The 22,706-nt window shown below is 45.2% G+C and overlaps 1 protein-coding gene across 4 annotated transcripts in view; it reads right to left on the reverse strand.

Moving 5' to 3' along the window:
* The window catches only part of TPP2 (tripeptidyl peptidase 2), a 1,323,399-nt gene that overhangs the window by 40,641 nt on the left and 1,260,052 nt on the right, over positions 1-22,706 (reverse strand). For all 4 annotated transcript variants that reach the window (XM_033947626.1, XM_033947627.1, XM_033947625.1 and 1 more), the window contains one exon: positions 19,455-19,662. In XM_033947626.1, the coding sequence (XP_033803517.1) occupies positions 19,455-19,662 (208 nt within the window). The remainder of the gene's footprint in view (positions 1-19,454; positions 19,663-22,706) is intronic.

A 22,706-nucleotide genomic window follows, 5' to 3' on the forward strand; every position in this document is an offset into this window, starting at 1 on the left:
TAAAAATAAGGAATACGAGTACAGAATGTCAGGTGCAACTCTGGGAAAAATTGAACAAGAAAGGGATCTGGGTGTACTGATAGATAGGACCCTGAAGCCGTCGGCATAATGCGCGGCAGCGGCAAATAAGGCAAATAGAATGTTGGGCATGATAAAGAAAGGAATCTCAAGTAGATCGGAGAAAGTTATAATGCCGCTTTATAGGGCAATGGTCAGACCCCACTTGGAATACTGCGTCCAACATTGGTCTCCCTACCTAAAGAAGGATATAAAACTGCTGGAGAGGGTGCAGAGGCGAGCAACTAAACTAGTGAAGGGTATGGAGAAACTGGAATATGAGGATCGACTTAAAACACTGGGATTGTTCTCCCTTGAGAAAAGGAGACTGCGTGGGGATATGATCGAGACCTTCAAAATACTGAAAGGAATCGACAAAATAGAGCAGAGAAGATTATTTACATTGTCCAATTTGACACGGACAAGAGGACATAAAATGAAGCTAAGGGGGGGCAAGTTCAGGACTAATATCAGGAAGTTCTGCTTCACACAGAGAGTGGTTGACATCTGGAATACTCTCCCAGGGGAGATTATTGCAGAATCGACAGTCCTAGGCTTCAAGGGCAAACTAGATGCATATCTCCTTGAGAGAGGCATATAGAGATATGGTTGGCTATAGGGTAAGCCAGGTGTATACCTGGCAGGGCCTCCGCGTGTGCGGATCACCGGACTAGATGGACCGAAGGTCTGATCCGGAGATGGCGCTTCTTATGTTCTTATGTTCTTATATCCTGGTATGTTTGCATCCCATCCATGGGATTCACTGTGATAGTGATAATATCCAGATCTGCCTCTAACATCAGGGCTTGCAGATCATGAACTTTGTTGCTTAGACTGCGAGTATTTGTGGTCATTGCTTTCCAACTATTTTTCAGTGGTAATCTCCTTTTTCGTATAGTTTTTTGTTTTGTTTCACTTTCCATTACAATGCTAAGAAGTAAGTTGCTGATGTTGTTTATGTTGTAATCTTTACTAGCATCACATCTTGTCTATGGCAGGGGGTGGTCTCTATAATTGTCCTTCATACATATACCACTCTACCTTCTAGTTTAAATATCTAGAAACATATTGTTTAAATTTACCCTTTTTCCTATGAGGAGGAAGATGAAATAAGATATAGCAGAGGACAAAGGGCTTTTTTTGTGTTTTTTTAAGATATGAAATAGGGAGGAGAAGAGAAAAGAAGTGGATATAATGCTGAAAATCAGTGATAAGAGCAGAATATAAAATTCTGAGTAACTTTGCCCTGAAAACTTCTAAAAGCTGTAATTCAGTCACCCTAGTAGTAAATCCCAGCCCCTTCTTTCTACACCTAATCAGCAGACACAATGGCTGAAAACTAGTATTGAGGTCAATATAGGCTTTATAATAGATCAGTGGCTATCCTAAAACACAAGATTTAAAACAGAAATAATTCATTCCAGAAGCATGCTCGTAAACCAAATTGCTCGTATATCAAAGCGAGTTTCCCCTATAGGAATAAGGGAAACTCGCTTGATTCATCCCCCCCTTCCGAGGCCACCGGCGCTGCTCTACCTCCCCCCCGAGAACCGGCATTGCTCCCCTTCCAGACTGCAAATGACCAACCCCGCGAACTGGCATTGCTTTCTCCGCCCACGAACCCCCCCCCCCCCGAGAACCAGCATCGCCCCCCCTGCATGAGCAGGCATTCCCCGCTCGCCCAAACAGAAGCTTTACCCCATCTGGCACCGGCATGCAGCCCACAGGACGTGCCAGTACACAAAGATGCTGCCTCTTGCTTGGGCCTTAAGCATCTGTGCTTACTCAAGGCCTTCTGGCTCTTGCTTTCTCCGAGATTCTTGGAGAGAGCGAGAGCCATAAGGCATTGAGCATGCGCAGATGCTCAAGGCCCATGCAAGAGGCAGGATCTTCGTTCACTGGCACCGGCACGTCCTGTGGGTGCGTGCTGGTGCCAGATGGGGTAAGGCTTCTATTAGGGTGGGCGTGGGACGCCAGTGTGGGGGGGGGAGTGATGCTCGCAAATCGAGTCAACGTTCGGTTTGTGAGTCACGATTTGCGAGAATGTTTGGCTCGTCTTGCAAAACACTTGCAAATCATGTTACTTACATACCGAGGTTTGATTGTATAGGCTTTATAACAGATCGCTGGCTACCCTAAAACACATGATTTTCCTTACTTTAATCTCCCTGTGCCACAAGCACACAGGACTTAATTAGAGTTAATATGTCTTACCCTTTTTCCTATGAGAATATAAGAACATAAGAATAGCCTTACTGGGTCAGACCAATGGTCCATCAAGCCCAGTAGCCCATTCTCACAGTGGCCAATCCAGGTCACTAGTACTTGGCCAAAACCCAAGGTGGAAGAGGAAATATGATATAGAAGAGTTTCTTTGGTTTTCTTTTTTTTAAAGTATGAAACAGGGAGGAGAAGAGAAATTAAGCAGATATAATGCTGAAAATCAGTGATAAGAGCAGAATATGAAATTCTGAGTAACGTAGCTTTTAGAAGTTTTCAGGGCAGTCTTATTCTCAGCACTGTCCCCAAAATAATGAAGTCACCTTAGTAGTAAATACTAGCCCCTCCCTTCTACACCTATCTGATCTGAAGGGAGGAAAGAGATGCTAAAAACCACCTGGGGAAGGGAGTGAGAGATGGAAGGGAAGAAGACAGAGAGATGTCAGACCATGGGGGGAGAGGAGGGAAGAAGATAGGTGCCAGACCAATTGGGAGGAGGGGTGGAAGAAGAGACAGTTTCTGGTAGAGGCATAGAAATAAAGCAGATGCCATATGGAAGAGGCAGAGAGAAGGCAGACAGTGGATGGAAGGAAGCAAATGACAAGAAGATGAAGAAAGCAGAAACAAAGATAGAAATTTATTTTTTTATTTTTTTGCTAGAAATGTAATATATATTGTGTATAAAACTGCCCTACCAACCTGCCCCGAATCCCCCCCGCTCCCCCATCAGTCCCTGGAAAAATTTGCTTCGATAAAAGCGGTCCTTGGTGTCAAAAAGGTTGGGGACCACTGCCTTACAGAACATGGAATGGGAAGAACGAGGGTATTTACTCAAACAGCAGAGGAAGAAATAGTGTTATAGGAAGAGACAGCCTCATTGACTGACTTCTATAACATAAAAGTTAAGAGGAGGGATGAAAAGTGGTGGAGAGAGTGCAATGGTCGATAGCCTGAAGACTCCTAAATGTATTGGTGAAGATTGTCCAGGTCTGGAGGGAAGGTGATGAATTGTGAAAGTTATCAGATGATGGTCCGAGAGGAGAAGAACTGAGGTGGAGAAATTGGCAATTGAGCAGTTGGAGAAGAAAACAACATCAGAGCAGTGGTCATTCTTGTGCCTAGGAGTAGTGAATGAGGATGTTAAGACTAGAAGTCCAGAGGCATAAGATTCAGATGGGTTATTAGCATGAATGTTAAAATCATATGAGGGAAGGAGATGAAGGTTCAAGAAAGAAGGAAAGCCAGGGGTTAAAGTCAGTGAGAAAGGAAGAAAGGGACTTATCAGGGGTTCAATATATGACTGCTACTTGGAGAGGTAGAAGAATGAATAGACAGATGGTATGGACTTCAAAGGAAGAAAACCAGCGAGACTGAGGTGGAAGAAGAGGTTGAAATCTACATGAGTATCAGACCAATACCACCTTTGTGACCAATTGGGCAGAGCCAGTTAGTGCAAGCAGATGGAGGAGTTTGAGAGGTAAATAGGTCGTGGATTTAAGCAAACTTGCTGGAGACAGAGTGGACATTTCACAGAGCAAATAAGAAGGGCAGAGAAAAAGGTTGAGAGGAGAGGATCAGAAATAAGACTGGAGACACTGTGGTGTGACCTGCATGAGCAGAGTAATAATTGATTAGGAGGATCAGGACTTGGATTGATATCCTCAGCAGAGAACTAAACAAGGAGCAAAAGAGTATGGAAAAAAGTAGGAGAGGCTTGATGATAGTGCCACAGACGAGATGCACTCAACTGGGAATAGTTGAATGAGAGGAAAAAAATGTTGATGCTTCAGAGCTGAGAAGAAGACAAAAGGGAAGGTGAGGTGATGAATTTAGAAGGTAGGCAATGTGGTCTTGAGGAACGCAATAATTTGAGATGGAAAAAGAGAATGAGAAAAGTCAGTTTCAAGAGCAGAAAATGTACTGGAGCCATGGAAATAGAAAAAAGGAAAAGCAGTATTTTGTACCATGTTAGGAGTGGAAGCCCTGAGTAGATCAAGGTGGACCTGGGAGTCACCTCAGAGAATGATGGGAGTAATATGCAGATGGGCTGTAAAACCTCCTCAGCACTTGGAAGGCAGTCAGTAGGAGCCATGGGCATCTGGAGCAGAGGCCCTGAGTGGATGAACATAGGATTCACCCTAGAGAATGTCAGGAGGAATATGCAGATGGGCTGCAAGACCTCTTACAGTACTTGTTCCTGTTTTGAATGTCTGAAACTGTAGATGTCTAAATTCTGATTTCATATCTAAAACTATAGCACATCCATATGGGAAGGGGGCATGGTCTGGGCATGTTTTGGGTGGGACTAAGTAGGGGCCAAAATATGGATATCCATCTCTGATCTCAGAAGGGAAAGGGATTTATGTCTAAAAATATGGACAGGGCTGATACTCTGCAAGTCCAGGTAACAGAATGTTGCTCTGATTGAGCAGCTATCCAGTGAAGAAATTTAAGGCAAGCTCCCTAATCTCCAGTAGCTGCTGTCCTCATCCCTCCCCTGAATGTGAAAATGGCAAGGGATACTAGGTTCTATGAGAGCTTCAGAAACTATAGACATTCTTATACAGCTCTATGCAGATTCAAGGGGTACATAATGGTTAGCGCAGTGAAATCAGAAGAAAGGGAATCAGGTTTAAATCTCACTTCAGGTCTTTGTGTGTGTATGTTTTTAATTGTAAATGTTCCAGGAACAGAAAAATCCCTATTGTAACTGGTAAGCTCTTTTCCAGTAAATAGATGAGATCATTTAGACAAGTGGGTAGTATCCCCATGGCCGCATGCCATCTGAAGAAGGAATCCAGTTTAGATTTTCTTCTATGCCTCCTCTGTACTTCACTGGGCTCCTTAGCTCTACCTACAGTTAGTTCCCAAGCACCAAGGGCCCCCAAACCAACGTGAAGTAGAGGCACTCATAACAATCAAGGTCATAAATAATTGTTCTGCTCAAAGGAGTAACATGAGAATATCAGCTGCAAACAACCAGCAAAAACCTCAAGGGAGCTCGGAAACTACTCCCGCCGAAAAGAGGAACATGGTTACAGTATACTCCCCAGCACCCAAAGGCTGACTGGCATCCAAGTTACAACTTGGAGAAGCATGAAACAAACCTTGAAACAGTAGTAGGTGCAGGAAAGACACGGTGGGAGTCTAGAATATAATAATAATAATAACAGCTTATATACCGCAATACCGTGAAGTTCTATGCGGTTTACAAAGATTAAGCAAAGGTACAAATTGATTGACTTTAAGAGGGGAGGAAGAAAGAGGGTTAATAGGACAGGAAATCCATTTTTGAGGAGAGAGTGATCAATAGAACAAGTTAATTGCTATAGAGGGGAGAGAGAAGAGAGGATCAGTTGTCTAGATACTTTAGGAACAAGTGTGTTTTCAGATGTTTCCTAAATTCCTCATAAGTAGTGGGCGAAAGCAATTGTTCTAGGTCTTTACCCCATGATGCTGCTTGGTGCGAGAGAAGATGTTCATGGTGTTTTTTTCAGTTTACAACCTCTCACTGGGGGGGAAACGAAGTTGGAATGTGAGCTTCTCTTGTGTCTGTTGGCTGAGAAGACGAAAAAGTCAGTTATATATTTAGGGGCAAGTCCGTGTAGTGCTTTGAAGCAGAAGCAGGCAAATTTAAACTTTATGCGCGCCTCCATTGGCAGCCAATGCAGCTGCCGGTAGTAGGGTGTCACATGGTCAAACTTCCTCAGTCCAAAGATCAGTTTGACCGCTGCATTTTGCATCAATTGTAAACGCTGCATGTTCTTTTGGGAAATTGCTAAATAGGCGATGTTACAGTAGTCAAGTAGACTCAGTACGAGGGATTGGACTAGGGTTCTGAATGCTGCTGTATCGAAATAAGCTTTAATGGATCTGAGTTTCCAGAGAGTGAAAAATCCCTTTCTGATCAAGGAGTCCACCTGGTCTCTCATGATTAGGCACTGATACAAAGTTACACCTAGTATCTTTATGGTAGGTTGGATAGGGTAATTAAGATTATTGATACATAGTGGTGATTTGGTGTCAAGCAGATGTGGCGAAGTAACAAAGAAAGTTGTCTTTTCTGAATTAAGTTTGAGCCTAAAGGTTGTCATCCAGTGCTCCATCATGTTTATGGCTTCTGAAGCTTTAGGAATAGTTTCAGAGATAGAATTAACGAATGGGATGATGATCGTAAAATCATCTGCATAACTAAATAGTTTCATCCCTAACTGGGTTAGCTGCGTGCCTAGTGAGGACACGTAGACGTTGAAGAACAATGGAGATAGCGGACGCAGTGTTCCCGCTAAGCTGCGCTGGGGTGCGCTGGCGCTCAAAATATTACCTCGCAGCGCACAAGTTTCTCGTCACAGCGCACACAGTGTAGAGCACAGTTCTTCAACCGCCGGTCCGCAAACAAAATCTTGCCGGTCCGCGAAGGATTCGGTCCCCGCCGCAACGAAAGGCCGGCGTCAGCTGACTTGCAACTTCCTGTTGCAGTCGCTGTGCCGGGACTCCTGCCTTCGCCGGGACTCCTGCCTTCCACCGCGTTTGCCTCCTGCCTTGTCTCCGCACCTCCAGACCAGCAGCGGCAGCTGTGTATGCTTTTAACTTCGGCACAGAGCTGCCCCTAATCAATAGTTTAGCGCGGTTTCATAAGGCAGCCTCGGGGCCTTTGCTAGGCCGGCCCACATCGCATCATCGAAGCGGGCCGGCTATCAAAGGCCCCGAGGCTGCCTCATGAAACCGCGCTAAACTATTGATTAGGGGCAGCTCTGTGCCGAAGTTAAAAGCATACAGAGCTGCCGCTGCTGGTCTGAACTCTTGGGCCGCTGAAGGAGGGCAAAAAGCAGCTGTCCTGGAGGTTTCCCTTCCTCTCGCCTTTACAGGTTCCTTTTTTCCACCTTTTTTTTTTTCCTTCAAACGGCAACGGGCCCCAGCATCGACATCAATCAAGTAAGTTCCACTGTCAATCAAGCGGTTCTGCTCGGCCAAAGCTTCCCCTGTGACATGAGCCACCCTCAGGGGAAAGAAAATGACCCACAAAGGTGAGGGGAAGGGGGGCAGATGATGGAAGTTGGGGGGGGGAGAGAGAGAGAGAGAGAGAAGGGGCAGATGATGGAATGGAGGAGATGAGAGAGAGAGAGAAGGGGACAGATGATGGAAGTGAGAAGAAGGGAGAGAGAGCAGAAGGCAGATGGATGTCAGTTGAGAAGGGAGAGCAGATGCTGAATGGAAGTGGGGAAAGAACACATACTGGATGGAAGGAGGAGATAAATAAAGGGGGAAGAAAATAGTAAGATAATGGAGGGGTGAGGGAAAGGGGTGACAAGCTGTGTGTAGACACAGTGAAAAGAGGGAAACGGGACTAAATAGTAAGAAAGAATTTAATTTAGATGGAGGCAGAAAATAGAGAAGGAAGACCAGAGAAGAAAAGGGAAGAGAGAGCAGAGAATGATCAGATCTGAGTGGAGGAAATGAGAAGAGAGATATGCTAAAAACCACAGGGGGGAGGGAAGGATAGAGATGCCAGACCATGAGGGGAACAGAAGGAAGATGATGGATGCTAGACCAAATTGGGGGGTGGGGGGGGGGCAGGAGGAGAGATGGCAGGGAAAGACAGACAGTGAATGGAAGGGGCAGATGCTGGACTGAAGAGACAGAGAAGGTTATCATGCTGCTGTACCGGGCCATGGTACGCCCTCACCTGGAGTACTGCATCCAGCACTGGTACTTTAAGAAGGACACGGTACTACTCGAAAGGATCCAGAGAAAAGCAACTAAAATGGTTAAGGGGCTGGAGGAGTTGCCGTACAGCGAAAGATTAGAGAAACTGGGCCTCTTCTCCCTTGAGCAGAGGAGATTGAGAGGGGACATGATAGAAACATTCAAGGTACTGAAGGGAATAGACTTAGTAGCTAAGGCAGGGAGAACGAGAGGGCACTCTCTAAAGTTGAAAGGGGATAGATTCCATACAAACGTAAGGAAGTTCTGTGGTAGAAAGCAACATATTTATTTGGCTCATAACTTGCTGGCGCCCGATATTTTTAGCTCACAGTGAAAAAAGTTTGCTCACAACACCCGCCCGCTTAGAGGGAACACTGGCGGAGACCCTTGTGGCACACCGGATGGATTGCTCCAGGTATCTGAAAGTTCATAATTAAAACGTACTTGATACGTGCGGGACATAAGGAAGCCACGGAACCAATTCAGCACCTCGTCCCTGATACCAATGGCGTCTAGGCATTGCAGCAGTTTCCCGTGGTCTACTAGATCAAAGGCAGAACTCATATTGAATTGCATAACCAGGGCATTAAGGCCCTTACTAAACAGTAGGCGCAGATTGTCTAAAATAGCCGCAATTACTGTCTCAGTACTGAATAACGGTCTAAAAACGGATTGAGTTTCATGTAGGAGAGAGAACTGATCCAGATAATCCATCAGTTGGGTGAGTACCAATCCCTCCATAATTTTTACAATAAACGGAATGGATGCTACTGGTCTGTAGTTGGATATTATAGAATATCTCACCAATTTACTTGAAAAGAGCTTACCAGGGTATATACATAATCTCATTTTCCAGTGCAATAGGTGAGACATTCTAGACAAGTGGGATGTACAAAAGCAGTCCCCAAAAAGCTAGTGCAGGCTCACTGCACTGACCCTCAAGACTGAGGACTCAAAGGCAAAGTCATGTCTCGCCACTACATGTACTCTGCAAAACAGGGCAAATGTGAGTAGACGGGACCACGTTGCCACCGTGTAAATCTCAGGGGAGACAGCACTAGCTTTGGCCCTTGAAGCAGCCACACATCTAGAAGAATGCGCCTTTTCAGAAACAGGAGACTATTTCCCCGAAAGCCTATAGGCTGCCGAAAGGGCCTTACAAATCCATCTGAAATTGAGGCCTTAAAGCGGGATCACCCTCCTTGACATGATGAGTCATTACAAACAAATGGTCAGAAAGATGAACTCATTTGTGACCTCCAGATAATGAGGATGCACTCCGTGTATATCCTGGTTCCCGAAAACACGATCCTGTGTCTTTGAACTAGTAGGCTGAAAAACAGGCAAACGGACTCCCTGATTAACATGGAAAGCCAAAACCACCTTCAGCAGGAAGAAAGAAACCATGCGCAAGGAAATCTCACTCTCCAAAATTCGGAGGATTGGTTTACTGCAAGAAAGAGCCTTGAGTCTGTAGATACACCTTGCTGACGGAACAGTGATCAGAAAAAAACATCTTGAGTGTCTGGGCCAAGAAGGAAGCATCCCAAAAGGGCTCAAAGGAAGTCTTGGATAGACTGGACAGCACCAGGGTGAGGTCCCAGAATGGGAATTGTAGATAAATTGACTCATATTAATACAAAACACTGCAGTGCGTTTAATCTTCAGATTGAAAAAAGCAGATCATATAACTTTCTATTATACAGAGTTACACTGGCTACCTTTTGAGGCCAGGGTGCTGTTTAAGTTTGGATGTTTAAGTTATAAGGTAGTGCACGGCATGGCTGCAGGGTACCTAGTTGAGCATTTTAATTTCTTTAGCTCTCGATGTTCCTCACATATATCATCAATTATATTTGATTTTCCATTGGTTAGGGGATGCTACGCTCACGTCACCCTTCTCATTAAATCATTTCACTGGCTCCCTATCTGCTATCACATACAGTTCAAGATCTTATTGCTGACCTACAAGTGTGATCAGTCTACTGCCCCTCAATATCTCTCCTCGCTTCTCTCTCCTTATACACCTCCCAGAAAACTCTGTTCCTCAGATAAGCTGCTCTTAGCTTTACCCTTCTCCTCCACTGCCAATACCACACTTAGGGCTCCTTTTACTAAGCTGCAATACCATTTTTAGCGCACACAGAATTTTAGGGCACGCTAAACCCACGCTACGTGGCTAGAACTAACGCCAGCTCAATGCTGGCGTTAAGGTCTAGCGTGCGGCAATTCAGCGTGTGCCAAGCACGCGCTAAAACCGCTATCGCAGCTTAGTAAAAGGAGCCCTTAGTTCCTTTCATCTAGCTGCCCCCTATGCCTGGAATTACCCGAGTTTGTCCGTCAAGCTCTTTCCCTTCCCTTGTTTAAAAGCAGACTGAAAACCCACCTTTTTGATATAGCCTTCAATCCTTAACACTACTCCTCTGCCCTCCAACCCAGCTTGCTGATTAACAGTTCCCCTTAAATGTATCCATGACATCCTGTTTGTCTGTCTTGGCTGTTTAGATTGTAAGCTCTTTCGAGCAGGGACTGTTTTCTTCTTCTTTGTGACTGTGGAGCACTGCGTGCATCTGGTAGAACTATAGAAATAATTAATAGTAGTAGTAGTAGATTGATATCGTATCAGCCATTTGGGATTCTGTCTTTCGTTGACTATTTTCCACTCCCACATCTTATGTAAATTTCAGAAAATTGTTAAAAGCTTTATTATATGATAATGTAAGTTACCAGTTATAAAAATTTATGTTCAATTTATAATTTGCTATTTGATGTCCAGCTTTTTCTTTTGCTAATTTTAAACCATAAGGATCCACATGGTTTTGCGGTATACAAATGTTATGTTGTTGTAAATCGGTGGTCTAAGGTGAAGAGCCCCTTTCAGAAATCTGGCAATGTCAAGGTGAGACGTCAAAGACTAAGGATGACCCTGGGCTTGAAAACAAGAGAGCCCAGTCACTTGAATCTGCTTGATCTTGAGCGCATCAATGCTGTAAAGTCTTCTATGCTGTAGCATAAGCAGATACAGAAGACAACTACTTAGACAAGAGCCCTTGAAGTCTAGGCTGCACGCTCAAAAGCCATGCTGGAAGAGCAAAGTGACCCGGGTCCTCCACGCAAACCGGACTCTGCTGAAGTAGGCCATGATGGACGATCAACCAAAGGCCGTGATCCTAGCGAAGATGCAGCAGAGCTACATACCACAGCCTGCAAGGACAGTCTGAAGCCACCAGAATGACACGGCTCAGATAGACTGTGATCTGCCGAATGACTCAGCCTAGCAGGGGCCAGGGAGAAAAGACACACATAAGGATTTCCTGCAGCGAGGGCATCCAATACCCCTCAATGGGACGCCGAGTGCAGTGGGCTCCCCAGCCCCAAAGACTGACATCTTTCACCACCACCACGACCCAGGAGGCAATCTGCAGTGGTAAGCCCTTGAATAGTGATTGCGGGAGAAGCCACCAAGACTGGCCCAAGCCTCCAGAGTGCAGGGAAGCCTAGTCTTTAACACCCATGTGGAGCCAAGCGAGAGAGTAAGACATGCTGGAAAGGATGCATGTACACTCTCGCCCAAGGAACCACATCTAATGTGGAAGTCACAGATCCCAGGACCTGAAGACAGTCCCATGCCAAAGGGACTAGAGGAGGAAAGAAATCCAGGAATGAAGAATCAATCTGTGTGACCCTGGAAGACAGATGCAGCCCACAGCCATGTTGAAGAAAACACCCAGGTATTCTAAGACTGCTTGGGTGAGAGACTGCCCTGTCTGAAATGCACAATCCAATCAAAGTCATCTAGCACCTGGATCACCTTATCCACTGTGTGTAGATTCTCAGCCAACAAGGGAGCTCTGATTAGACTGTCGACCAAGACAGGGTGTACTTGTAGATCCATGTTACCTAATTAAGTCGCAATGGCAGTCATCACCACAGCGAAGGTATGAGGAATCATTGCTAGTCCAAAGGACAGAGCCAAAAACTGGCAACGTTTGTGCAAAACGTGAAACCACAAGTATCTGCGGTGGGCTGGAAATAACAGAATGTGCAAGTATGCCCCCATGAATCCAGAGAGGCATGAGACTCTCACGGGGTCACCGCTGCTATGACAGATTCCACTGTTTCAAGGTTTCATAAGAATTTCTTACACCGCTTAATCTAAAATTCAAAGCGGTGTACAATAAAATCCATTATCAGCATACAATGGCACAAAAACAGATGATTAAAAACAAAACATATCATTACTGGGGATTGCTCAGTAAAAACAAAAATACATACACCAGACAAACAAAGTAAAACAAGAGGGAAAAGGGAAGAACTTATATAGAAACATAGAAGATGACGGCAGAAAAGGGCTACAGCCCATCAAGTCTGCCCACTCTGCTTACCCACCCCCTGTCTATGCCCTAATGACCCAATTTCCTTATCTTGACCCTCGTAGGGATCCCACATGGGTATCCCATTTATTCTTAAAGTCTGGCACGCTGTCTGCCTCGATCACCTGCACTGGAAGCTTGTTCCAATGATCAACCACTCTCTCTGTGAAGAAATACTTTCTGGTGTCGCCATGAAATTTTCCGCCCCTGAGTTTGAGCGGGTGCCCTCTTGTGGCCGAGGGTCCCTTGAGAAAGAAAATATCATCTTCCACTTCGACACGTCCCGTGAGGTACTTAAATGTTTCGATCATGTCTCCCCTCTCCCTACGTTCCTCGAGAGTGTAGAGCTGCAATTTGTTCAGTCTCTCTTCGTACGAGAGACCCTTGAGCCCCGAGATCGTCCTGGTGGCCGTCCGTTGAACCGATTCAATTCTGCGCACATCTTTACTGTAATGTGGCCTCCAGAATTGCACACAGTACTCCAGATGAGGTCTCACCATGGCCCTGTACAACGGCATTATGACTTCAGGCTTTCAGCTGATGAAACTTCTATTGATACAACCCAATATCTGCCTTGCCTTAGATGAAGCCTTCTCCACTTGATTGGCAGTTTTCATGTCTGCACTGATGATTACTCCTAAATCTCGTTCTGCTGAAGTCCTAGTTAAAGTTTCTCCGTTCAAGAAGTACGTCCTGCATGGATTTCCGCTTCCGAGGTGCATGACCTTACATTTCTTAGCATTGAAGCCTAGCTGCCAGGTTGAGGACCAACTTTCCAATGTAAGCAGGTCCTGCACCATATAATTCTGTAAACTGCATTCACTTACTATATTACATAGTTTGGCGTCATCGGCGAATAGTGTTATTTTACCTTGAAGCCCTTGAGTCAGATCCCCTATGAATATGTTGAAAAGGAGTGGACCCAGGACCGAGCCCTGCGGCACTCCACTGGTCACCTCCGATGTTTTAGAGAGGGTACCATTAACCACCACCCTCTGAAGTCTGCCACTCAGCCAATTATTGACCCATGCAGTTAGTGTCTCTCCTAACCCCATCGATTCCATCTTGTTTAGCAGCCTGCGGTGTGGGACACTGTCAAAAGCTTTACTGAAGTCCAGGTACACGACGTCCAAAGACTCTCCCAAGTCCAACTTTCTTGTTACCCAGTCAAAGAAGCTAATGAGATTGGATTGGCAGGACCTACCCTTGGTGAATCCATGCTGACTGGGATCCCGAAGATTCCCTTCATTCAAGATCGTGTCCAATTTGCTTTTAATTAGTGTTTCCATGAGTTTGCACACTATTGATGTGAGACTCACCGGTCTATAATTCGCAGCCTCTGCCCTGCAACCCTTTTTATGCAGAGGAACGACATTAGCTAATTTCCAGTCCAGGGGAACTTTCCCCTTACTTAGGGAGATATTGAATAGCTCAGCCAACGGTTTCGACAGGACATCGCTCAATTTTCTGAGCACTCTTGGGTGCAAATTGTCTGGTCCCATGGCTTTGTTCACCTTGAGTCTTGCCAGTTCACTGTAAACTTCACCTGGTGTGAACTCAAAATTCTGAAATGGGTCTTCTGTGCTTTGTGTTGCCTTCAACTGCGGACCATGTCCTGGTGCCTCACAGGTGAAGACTGAGCAGAAGTATTCATTCAGTAGTTCGGCTTTATCGGAATCTGCTTCCACGTAACTTCCGTCCGGTCTTCTAAGGCGTACTATCCCGCCTGTGTTCCTTTTTCTGTCACTAATATACCTGAAAAAGGATTTGTCCCCCTTTTTAATGTTTTTTTGCCAGAATTTCTTCCACTCGAAGTTTTGCCTCCCTAACTGCCATTTTGACCGCTGTAGACCTGGTCCTATATTCTACTTTTGCCTCTCTTTTCTCCGTGCGCTTGTAGGAGAGAAACGCTTTTTTCTTCTCCTTAATGAGGTGCAAGATCTCCGCGGTGAACCATTGGGGTTTATTGTTTCTTTGTCGTTTATTTACTGATTTTATGAAGCGGCTAGTTGCTTCAAGTATGGTTGATTTCAGTGTTAACCACTTAGCTTCTACATCATCGGTCTCCGCTTGGTCCTGCAGCGTCTGATGGACGAAATCTCCCATGCGTGCGAAGTCTGTGCCCCGGAAATTGAGTACCTTTGTTTTCGTGTTTGATCTAGGGAAGCCTTTCCTAAGGTTGAACCATACTATGTTGTGGTTGCTGGAGGCTAGCGTATCTCCTACTGAGACCTCTGAGACGCTTTCCCCGTTGGTGAGTACCAGGTCGAGGATCGCCTGAGCCCTAGTGGGCTCCGTTACCATTTGTTTGAGACATGCTCCCTTTATGGAGGTTAAGAGCCTCCTGCTACCACTGGTTGTCGCTGAAAATGAGTTCCAGTCTGCATCAGGCATATTGAAGTCCCCTAGCAGTACAGCTTCTCCTCGTAGAGTGATATTCTCTATGTCTTCAATTAATTCTGCGTCCATGTCTTCCAGTTGTCTTGGGGGTCTGTATACCACACCTAGATACAGGCATTTTTTTCTGCCTCTTGCCAGGTTTACCCAGAGGGACTCCCCGGTGTACTTGACATCTGTGATCCTGGTGGTTTTGATGTCCTCTTTAATGTATAGAGCTACCCTCCCTCCTAACCTGCCCTCTCTGTCCTGACGAAGTAGATTGTAGCCCGGTATAGCCATATCCCACCCATGTGAGTCCGTGAACCAAGTTTCAGATATTGCCACCACATCTAGGTCGGCATTCCTTATTTCAGCCTCCAATTCTAGAATTTTGTTACCTAAACTGTGTGCATTGACATACATGGCCCTCCATATCTTGTGTTTGCTAAGTCCCTGTGAGGCGTATCCTACCCGAGTCGGTGTGACTCCCAAAGAACTGTTTGCAATGTGGGTACTTACCTTGGACATGGAAGCGGAGTTTCGACTCACCTCATCAGGATAATTCCTTTCTGCACTAATATGTGAATGGGTACCCTCCCCCGAACTTATCTAGTTTAAAGCCCTGTGAAGCAGGCGGGCTAGTCGGTGTCCGAAGACGTTCTTACCCCTACTGGTCAGATGGAGTCCGTCTGGTCCCTGAAGTCCTTGTAGCGCTTCCCCATGGTTTAGGAATCCGAAGTTCATATCCCGGCACCATCCCTGTAGCCACTCGTTCGTCCTCAGGATACGTTCATCTCTGGCTCTTCCCTTGCCTCTAACTGGGAGGATCGATGAGAAAACCACCTGCGCTCCTGTCCGCTTCAGCCTCTCACCCAGTGCTCCAAAGTCTCTGGTGATGGTCTCCGGTGTGTTCTTGGCAGTGTCATTGGTTCCTATGTGGACAAGAAGCATAGGAAAGTGGTCTCGGGGCGTGAGTAGTCTACATGTACGTGCTGCAGCTCTAGAACAGGCCTCCAGCCATCAAAGCCATTCAGTGGCACAATAAAGCATACAGAGCTTCTGCCAAAACCTGAAAGATCGGGTGGCACACGCTCTAAAACTTGAATATCCATCAAGCGCTGTACAGTAGCCTGCACTTGAAGTGCCATGTCCGGGTGCTCTGCAGGAGATTCCATGAACCAATTGGTCAGAGGCTGGGTGAATTCAAATTGCAGCCCAACCAAATAAATTCCATAACCCACAAGTCAAATGTAATGCAAACCCAAGCCAGCAGGAACACTGACAGCCTGCTCCCTATCTATAGAGGGGGTCCCCCAGCTTGGCACAGTGTGCCTTCATGGCAGGGAGAGCAGGACGGAAGCCAGAGGCTGGGCACATCTTTAGCCAGAGTACTGATGCCAGGAGCTCTGGTCTGAGATGTGGTGCTGGAATATAAGTGGTAATGCCTGGAGACATGAAAATTAGAGTGACTGAGGGTCTGGGTCTACTTTTAGGCAGGGTCCTAGGGTGACTGAACTCCACAGAATACATGAGGTCGACCAGGCCCTTGCCAAACAGCAACTGCCCTGAAAGGGAAATCTCATCAAAGAAACCTTTGGAAGTGGAATCACCAGCTCATTAACTAATCCAGAGCATTCTGCGGGCAGAAATGGAAAATGCCAAAATTCGAATAAGGCATATAAAGCAGCAGTCACATAAGCTAACCCAGCCAAAAGGAGGATAATCTACAGCCTTACTCTCCAGGGTTTGCAGGCAAGACAGATAGGCATGTGCGATAACAGATGCTGCCAAAGCAGCCTGAAAGCCCAAAGTAGCTGAATCAAAAAAACCTACGGAGGACCACGTCCACACAGTGGTCCTGCATATCTGTAAGCACCACAGCACTTTCCCTGGATATAGAGGTGCAGTCAGGTACCTGGCGTAACCAAAGAATCCACTCTAGGCTGAACCAGAACCTGCGGGCACTCCAGTGCCAGAGGGTACAAGTGAGACATGGTCCTTGAAGGAAACAAGAGACTTTTCCACAGAAAACCTTTAGGCCAGCCCTGCACAACATACAGCCCCCGGCATGCATGCAGCCCCACACAGCTCTCACTGCGGCCCTGTTCTCCTGCTCCTGTCCTATTTTCGGAGCCCAGGATTTCTCCCTGCTTCCCCGGCGCAGCAACACCGAAGAGTGTGTAGCAACTGCAATCCACAAGTGCTGGGCCTACAAGCCTTCCCCTCCCCCCGACGTCAATTCTGATGTCGGAGAGTAAGTTCCAGGCCTGCCAGGCAGTGATTGATTGGCCCGGAATTTCCTCTCCAACATAAGAATTGACGTCCGGGGAGGGGAGAGGGGGAAGGAAGGCTTGTAGGTTCTGCGCTTCTGGACTGCAGTTGCTGCACGCGCTTTGGTGTTGCTGCGTCGGGGAAGCAGGGTGGCTTGGGGGGCAGGGAGAGAGAAAGAAGGACAGAAAGAAGGAAAAAGGGGGGCAAGGAGAGAGAAAGAAAGACAGAAGAAAGAAAAAAAGGAGGGGGCAGGGAGAGAGGAAGAAAAAGTTGGACTCATGGAGGGACAGAGAGATGGTTGGGGAAGAAAATGAGGTCTGGAGAAGAGGAAGCATGCCGGAGGCAGAAAGAAGGGAAGAAATATTGGATGCACAGTCAGAAGGAAGTCCAACCAGAAACTAATTAAATCACCACACAACAAAGGTAGGAAAAATGATTTTATTTTCAATTTAGTGATCAAAATGTGTCAGTTTTGAGAAATTTTATCTGCTGTGTGTATTGTGTGTATATGAAAAATGAAAGGAAAAAATTGCATTACAATTAGTAAAGGAGATGGGATCTGGGGCAGAGCTTGGGTGGGTTTAAGGCAGAGCTTGGGAGATCTGTGGTTGGGGGTACTTAGCTTGAAGTACTTGAGAAACACTGCTATAGGCAATCAGTCGCCGTCAGTGCCTCTCCTCTCCTGCCCTCTTCTGTGCTGGCACCCCCTACTGGTGTCTCAGGGTCCGTCTGGAAGGCATCTGTGTCAAAGTGATGATGTCACACATGAGCGTGATGTCATCACAGCAACGTCCACACACTTCCGGGTGCCTCGATCTGTGGCCACTACCTGCGGCCCTTACTACATTTTCCAACTTCATTTCAGCCCTGGATTATTTTTGAGTTCTGTAGGCCTGCTTTAGGCTGATGAAAGGGCCTCACAGATCCATCTGGAAATCGAAACCTTAAAAGCTAACATAAGAACACATTCCTCTGATATTAAAATGCTCATATCAGGGTGCCATGGAAAGGTGGAAGATTGTGAGCATGCACCACAAAGCCAGGAGGAAGAAGAGGGTGGAGCCTGCTGAGTGACCAAATGCAATTCCTGCAAAGACTCAGAAATAAGATCCGGCAAAGCTGCAGACTGTTCATAATTTTGACATTTTAGTTTATAAAATGGATGGTCATGCAGGATATCTCCAGTACATAAATGTCAATTTCTCTTATGTATTTTAGAACAGGCTATATGCTGGCAGATCTTGAACAAAATATAAATGAGAAATGGACATTCATATGTGATGAACAGACTTGGATGTCCATATTTTGAGTTGGACGTCTTATCTAAAATACCATTCCATGCATATACAAGTGTATTTCTCTTAATATGTGAACTGGGTGAAAGAGTGGGTAGATTAGTGGATCATCTGTGCCTTCTTCATGGGCCCCAGTGTGGGTGGCTGCATGTTTTGGCTGAGTTGATTTTTTTACAGGTTTGGAGGTAGTACATGCAAATATTTTTCATAAACCTTCATTGTAGATATCCTGAAAACTTTGGAATCACTGTAGTAATGAGATGCACAGCATATAAATGCATTCAGAATATTTCATTGCTGTCAATACTGCAAGCTGCATTATAGCTGAAAAAATAACTCCAGCAAAAAGCTTGAGTTATTTTACCATCCTGAGAGCACTGGGCGTCAAAGTAGCAGCCAAAACTCTTAGACACTTCTTAAACAGGTTGGCTGAATAGGCATAAAGTTCAACCCAAAATCTCACCATCAGCACCTTCCATCTGAATACCCTTCCAAAATATGATGCCCCAACCTGCAAGCCTGCTCCCATCAAAGCCCACAATCAGGAAGCATCCTCCAATCAAGACATGTCCCTAAATCAAGGCCTCCAAACTCAGTAGCACAATACTAGGAAAAAAGCATGATGATCTGTAAATACAGACAAGTATAGTGCAATTCAACTTTAGAAGACTGCATACAAAAGATCTGTACAATAGTACTAATCTTAACAATTAGATACAACATATTATAACACTTATCTAAATTATATTATTGCATTAACATCAAAATTGAATATACAGGCAGTCCCCAGGTTAAGAATGAGTTATGTTTTTAAAGTTGTTGAGTCAGATTTGTATGTAACTCAGAATTTGTAGATTTTAAGATTCTTGCTGCTCCCAGCTGACAAAAGGGTCAACTACCCCTACCAGTGTTCCCTGTAAGGTACAGCATGCACAACCACACACTGTTCTTAATGTGGTCATGCATCATTCCTGAATCTGCTACAGGAGAAATGTAAGAGTCCATGCCATTGGAAACACTGCTCAGTGAAATCAAACGAAGCCACAACCATTATCTTAAATACTAGTTGTACTTAAGTCGGGTGTCTGTAACTTGGTTACTGCCTGTATAGAAATTTCCTAGTTGAGTTAAAAAATGGCATTAAAGGGTATACCTTTGAGTCACAAATATCAATCCACTTTGCAGTCTCCCAATAAATTTCGGACAACACATTTAGACAGCATTCTTGATCTTCATCTTTACATTCAGTATCATTTGAAACAGCACCATCTTGGGCCTGAAATTGAAGAACTTTGTCTGCTACAGCACTTCCTTTTCGACAGAGGGCATCAATTAATGTGGATTTCTGCTTTTCCATATCACTGTATCCAAAAAGCATAGTGTAAATATGACAAGATTAATATAATAAACAGAATTAAGAATGATAACTGGGTTATTTCAGATCTAGACATTTCAAATTATTTATATGAGGGTTCTTCAAAAAATTTCCACACTTTCATATTTTCACGGGCTCAATCAAAAACATTCTTTCTGATAGCATTATTAAGAAGTTAGTAGGAAGCTCAGTAAAATGTATCGCAAAACAGGGTGATTTTGTAATTTGTTTTTGAGATACTTAATAAATAAAAGTGTGGAAACTTTTTGAAGATCCCTCATACATTTGATGGTGCTAAAGGAGAAATTCTATAACTTGATGCTCCAATTAGGTGCTAATTCTACACACTAAGCACCAATTCTACAACTGGCACACCTAAATACAGAATTAGAAAATCAAAGAACTATAGTATTATATATATATATATATACTAGTATTTTAGCCCGTTACATTAACGGGTGCTAGAATATATGTCTGTCTGTCTATCTTTTATTGTGAAATCTTTTTTATTGGTAAAGAGAATAACATTGAGCTGTTAAATTTATCCACCTAGTGACGCTCAGCCCCAGTCAATTTTCAAAGAGGCTGAGCTAATTCCTAGGTGGCTAGACCCTTTTAAAATTGAGCCCTTGGTGTCAATGAAAAACTATTCAAAAACTGCTCATCATAATTAGCTCATGACAAATGGGCAGTGTTGCTGAAGCATACCTCAGTGATAAAAGGCTGCATTTTCTCATTTCTTCAGCTGAGATTTATACTGAATACTATAAATGGCACTGGCCTGATGTAATAATACATCTGGAACACTGGAGATCCCTTATGTTCATCCAGGCATTTTATGTCTCCCACAAAAAAGTACTATTTAAAATTAGGCAGCAGAGCCTGCCAAAACCACATCTTTTTCCTCTGAAGTCTTCAAAAGCAGCCAAAGCAGCAACCCCTCCCGCTCCATTTTCTTCCCCCACAACACTTCCCTGTGCAGCAGCAGTAGCGTTTCCTCTACCCCCCCCTTTCCCTTCCCGTGGTCCCGACTACGAACCTGGCGATTCCATCAGCGTGTGCAGCAGTCTTCACATGCTGCTTCAGGCCCTTCTACTGCCCTGATTTACTCTGGCACGTCAGAGACGCGGCAGAGCAAATCAGGGCAGTAGAAGGGCCCGAAGCAGCGTGTGAAGACTGCTGCACACGCTGCTGGAATCACCAGGTTCGTAGTCAGGTCCGCGGGAAGGGAAGGGAAGGGGGGGGGGGGGCGGCAAAGGACTCGGGTCCCGGGCGGCGGGGTGGTCGCAAGAGCCTGGTCGGAAAGTTGCTGGACTCCTCTGGTCTTTCGCGGAGGCCAGGCCGGCTCTGTTTTTCGGTTCGTCCCGGGGGGGGAGGGGGGCAGGAGGCGCTCTTTGTGCCCCAGTCCCGGCTTGTGGAGGCGATCGTCGGCTGGCTGGGAGCGGGCTTGTGGAGGCGATCGTCGGCTGGTGACGTAGTATGCGCATGTGCACTCTCACCGCGGGCATAGCGCGACAGATCAGATCTCAGGGAACACGCATCTAGAGTGTGCATGCGCGGCTAGCATTTTATTATTATAGATAAGCAAAATCCAGAAACATTATACTTCTCCCTCTATATTCATGGGGGTTAAGGGAAGAGCCAGCCCGCAAATATGGAAAAATCACAAATAACTTTTAGGACAAACTCTGAACCACCCCCACCACCCTCCTGCCTCCTGGACCTCTCCACACCTTACCTGGTGGTCTAGAGGTGAATTGGGGTAGTAGTGATCTTCTTACACTCCTGTCCCATGCAGAGCCGACAAAAAAAATGGCTGCCATGAGTTCACATGGTCTCACAAGACTACAGCAGGAACTCACAGCAGCCATTTTTGTTGACGGCTCTGAATGGGGCAGAAGCATAGGAAGATTGCTCCGCTTCTTTTTTAAAGCAGAGACGCCAACAAGCTTTTATGGACTATGTGTAGCATATTACAAGCACACAACTGTCCCCTGAGGAAGGCGACGGAGTCGCCAAAACTTGGATCCTAGTCGGGACTTTGTATGTTTTATTATTTAAATGGACTAACCTTGGTAGAAACTGTCAATAAAGCATTTGTCACTACAGGTTGGGTTTGACATTTCCAGTGCCTCTTTTCTCATAAACATTGGAAGCATATATGTTACAAAGCTAGATTGATTTCCTATTTAAGGTAACCTGAACAAGAACAGTATCTGCCTAAAGGATCTGCCCTTATTTTATTCACGATCACATCTAAAGTTTCCTGAACAGTATTAAAACATCTGCCTTCCGGTGTATTGCTGCTGCTCCCACTGCCTTACCTACCGACCATCGCTTAAACGTCTCATGCTCAGTAGTGGTCAAGTGTGTCGTTTAGAGGAAAAAAAGACAAAGAAAGGTAATGCAGACCAATGCACAAGATGCAGGCATATATTCTATATAAAGTGGTTTGTTTGTACGCAACAATTTGTTTGTTCTAAATAAACTTTGCCTGCATCTTGTGCATTGGTCTGCAGTACCTTTCTTTGTCTTTTGTTCATTGTATTTTTACTGCAGATTTATTGGCTTTTTGTTTTGTCCTTGCTCTTTTGGAGGAAAGCCACATCTGTTTTATTGCAGTTCAGTGTCTGTAATAACCATACCATACTGTTTCTTGTATCCCTTAAATGTCGACCAGGAATCATTGCAGCTTACATAATATCAGAAATGATATACAGGTATAGACCACATATTTGAATACGTTATAACAGGTCAGTGCAGTGAAGAGACTAGATGCATTTTCAGCAGTGGCGTACCTAGCATATGTGACACCCGGGGCCCTTCATTTTTTGGCACCCCCCCATCTGTACGAAAAACATGATTTTTAGTAACAAGTCACACGTCACACATGAGTACCTAGGAAAAGGCAGCATCTTACATATTGCAGTGAGCAGTATATCAGTACACCCATTGTAAAACTAAACAAGCCAGACCAGTACAGGCCAATCCTACACCGTCAATCCTAACAGAAAACCAAGTCTTTCGAAC

Source organism: Geotrypetes seraphini, chromosome 6 (genome assembly GCF_902459505.1).
Source record: "Geotrypetes seraphini chromosome 6, aGeoSer1.1, whole genome shotgun sequence".
NCBI classification, from domain to species: domain Eukaryota; kingdom Metazoa; phylum Chordata; class Amphibia; order Gymnophiona; family Dermophiidae; genus Geotrypetes; species Geotrypetes seraphini.